Source organism: Platalea leucorodia, assembly GCF_965183815.1.
Source record: "Platalea leucorodia genome assembly, chromosome: 5".
NCBI lineage: Eukaryota > Metazoa > Chordata > Aves > Pelecaniformes > Threskiornithidae > Platalea > Platalea leucorodia.
The window spans coordinates 27,477,490-27,480,061 of NC_138827.1; the positions used below are offsets into that span (position 1 = coordinate 27,477,490).

Here is a 2,572-nt window from a genome sequence, read left to right on the forward strand (position 1 = left end):
GTACCCAAGGGTGCAAAACTCTGAAAGGAAAATACTAAAAGCGTGCTCTCGCGGAACGCTTCTGAACCGCCCGTCTCCGGGGCTCCTGTGAGGGAGAGGCGAGTCCCGCCGCCGGGCCGGGGGCGGGGCCGCAGCGATCGCTCGGCGCTCGCGGGAGGCGGGAGGCGCCGGATCGCTCGCTCGGCGCTCGCGGGCGGCCCTGCCAGCTCCGGCATGGCCGGGTTCATCAACTTCGAGGACGAGGAGGAGGTGAGGAGTTACCTGGAGAACCTGCACGTCGAGTACAGCTACCAGTGCTTCAAGGAGAAGGACCCGGACGGTAAGCGGCCCCGCCGTGAGCCCCTGCCCGCCGCCCGGGGGCCGACGGGAGCCTCAACCCCCTCCCCGCTGCCTTGCAGGCTGCCAGCGCCTCGCCGACTACCTGGACGCCGCGAGGAAGGACTTCGTGGCGGCGGCGCGGGTGCTGCGCGACAACTGCGAGGCGCACGGGCACAGCGAGAGCTGCTACAAGCTGGGGGCCTACCAGGCCATCGGCAAAGGTGAGCCGGGGGGGCAGCCCTGGCGCTCGTGTCGCCGCCTCCGCTTCCCGGTCGGGGGCTCCGTTTCCCGCCCTCGTGCCTTCCGCTGCCTCTGAGCCCCTCCTGCCCGCTGCCCGGGCCTGAGCCGCTGGCGGCCCGGGAGGGCGGCTGATGCCTGTGAGGAAACACGGCTCTTGCTTTTGCAAAGGTGCTGAACCACCTGCATTTCCTCCTGACCTTGAAGGAGGAACTACCTCTCCTGCCCCTTTTATGGTCACATAATAAAAGCTGGGGAAGGGTGCAAAACCTTAAATCGCTTCCTTCTGAAGAATCAACTTTATGTTAACCATGTGTATTATTTTTTATAATTATGTCTGTATTAAGTGGTAAGTATATCCAGTGCTGAATGTTGCTGTGTGTCCCGTTCTTAAAATTTTTATTTCTTCCTGTCTGGGTGTTCTTTTTTAGTGAAAGTAAGGAAGAAGTAAACTTACAGACTGGTAACACTGCTTACAGACATATAAGTAGGCCCCAAGTCTCCCAACATGTATCTGCTGGTACAGTAATTGGAAGCAGTTAAACTAGGGAGTCTTCTTCCAAATGACAATACTAGGAAGGAACATATTTTTACTGTAGTTTAAAATTAGTAACAATCGTAGTGTACCTATGGGTATACTGGCAAAAGAATACTTTGCGTAGTGTAAGCTGTTAAGAAATCCGTAGATGTAGTAGTGGAAAGGATGTTTTGTGGTTTGGATTTTGGGGTTTTTTTGTCTGCATAAGTTGTGATTACTGGGGAGTGGAGGAGGGCTTCCTAACCTGAAGACATTAGCAAAACCGTTGTAATTGCAACAATGATAGTGTCTCTGAAGTCCTAAATTTTGACTGTAGCATCTAAAGGGAGGGATGCTGTATTTCCCAAAGAGCACTGGGAAGCATGCTGCAAAGCAGAGAGCTCCCATCTGTTTTAACATGTCCTTACAGTAATCTTTTGGTTTCTTGGCTGACAGGTGGACTTGACCCAGATTTGAAAGCTGCCTACAGCTCTTTTATGAAGTCATGTGAGAAAGGTGGGAAGAAGTCAGTAAATGCGTGTCATAACGTTGGGCTGTTGGCCCATGATGGGAGAGTAAATGATGATAAACCTGACCCCGTTGTCGCTAGAGACTATTACACAAAAGCCTGTGATGGCAATTTTGCTCCTAGCTGCTTCAACCTCAGTGTAATATACCTCCAAGGAGCACCTGGGGTCCCTAAGGACATGAACCGTGCCTTGAAGTACTCGCTGAAAGGGTGTGAGCTGGGTCACATATGGGCTTGTGCTAATGCCAGTCGAATGTACAAACTGGGAGATGGCATTGAGAAGAATGATGCCAAGGCAGAGGATTTGAAAAACAGGGCAAAACAGTTGCATAAAGAACAGAAAGAAGCCCCAAGTTCTTTAACATTTGGGGAGTAAAATTGTCAGTTGCGATTATCAAGACTGCAGTTTTAAATGGCAAGTGAGCTTGTTTAAATTGTGCGCATACAGTTTTCATTCATAATAAATAAATATCCTGTAAGTACTTGCATATGCAAATAAACTTATATTTTTGTGGATGCAACAAACATGACCAATTCTGCTGTGCCTTTCTACATTTTTAAATACACAAGTTCTTAAGTGTATTGCTTAGATCCCTGCTCTTTAAGGAAGGCAAAAACTTCGGGCCTTTTGGAAGTTTGTCCCTATGGTTTCAAGTATGAAAGGCTCTCGTGTCTAGTGCTTCAGTATTGAGGCCTGTGCTTGGACCACTTCTAAAACACACTCACACTCTCACAGTTGCAAGGCAATCCCAGTGTGGACATTCAAAACTGTGCCATCTCTCTTACAAGCAGTTGTGGAACTTTGGTAGTGTGCATGCTTGGGTGGTCTGTTCTGAGGCTGCTTTATACCAGGATGGCTTGAGAAACTTGAGTAAGTTTATTTGCTGAAGGTATTGTTATCCTAAGGTTGTATTTAAACTTGCTGATTTAGTTACTTTGTCATCATACCATCAAAACAGCACTTGTAACTA

The 2,572-nt window shown here is 49.2% G+C and overlaps 1 protein-coding gene across 1 annotated transcript; it reads left to right on the top strand.

The window, feature by feature from the left end:
- Positions 1-205: 205 nt before the first annotated feature.
- COA7 (cytochrome c oxidase assembly factor 7) lies at positions 206-2,069 on the top strand. The gene is made up of 3 exons (XM_082313983.1): positions 206-319; positions 399-539; positions 1,529-2,069. The coding sequence occupies exons 1-3, from the start codon at positions 214-216 to the stop codon at positions 1,975-1,977; spliced, it is 696 nt and encodes a 231-aa protein (XP_082170109.1). The 5' UTR covers positions 206-213; the 3' UTR covers positions 1,978-2,069.
- The last annotated feature ends 503 nt before the right edge of the window (positions 2,070-2,572 follow it).

What these genes read in the sequence shown, in the direction of transcription:
- COA7 (XM_082313983.1), top strand. Translation starts at nt 214, where the DNA reads ATGGCCGGGTTCATCAACTTCGAGGACGAGGAGGAGGTGAGGAGTTAC. An exon ending in CAAGGAGAAGGACCCGGACG is followed by an intron (nt 320 to 398) that starts GTAAGCGGCCCC and finishes GCTGCCTTGCAG; the next exon opens with GCTGCCAGCGCCTCGCCGAC. An exon ending in CTACCAGGCCATCGGCAAAG is followed by an intron (nt 540 to 1,528) that starts GTGAGCCGGGGG and finishes CTTGGCTGACAG; the next exon opens with GTGGACTTGACCCAGATTTG.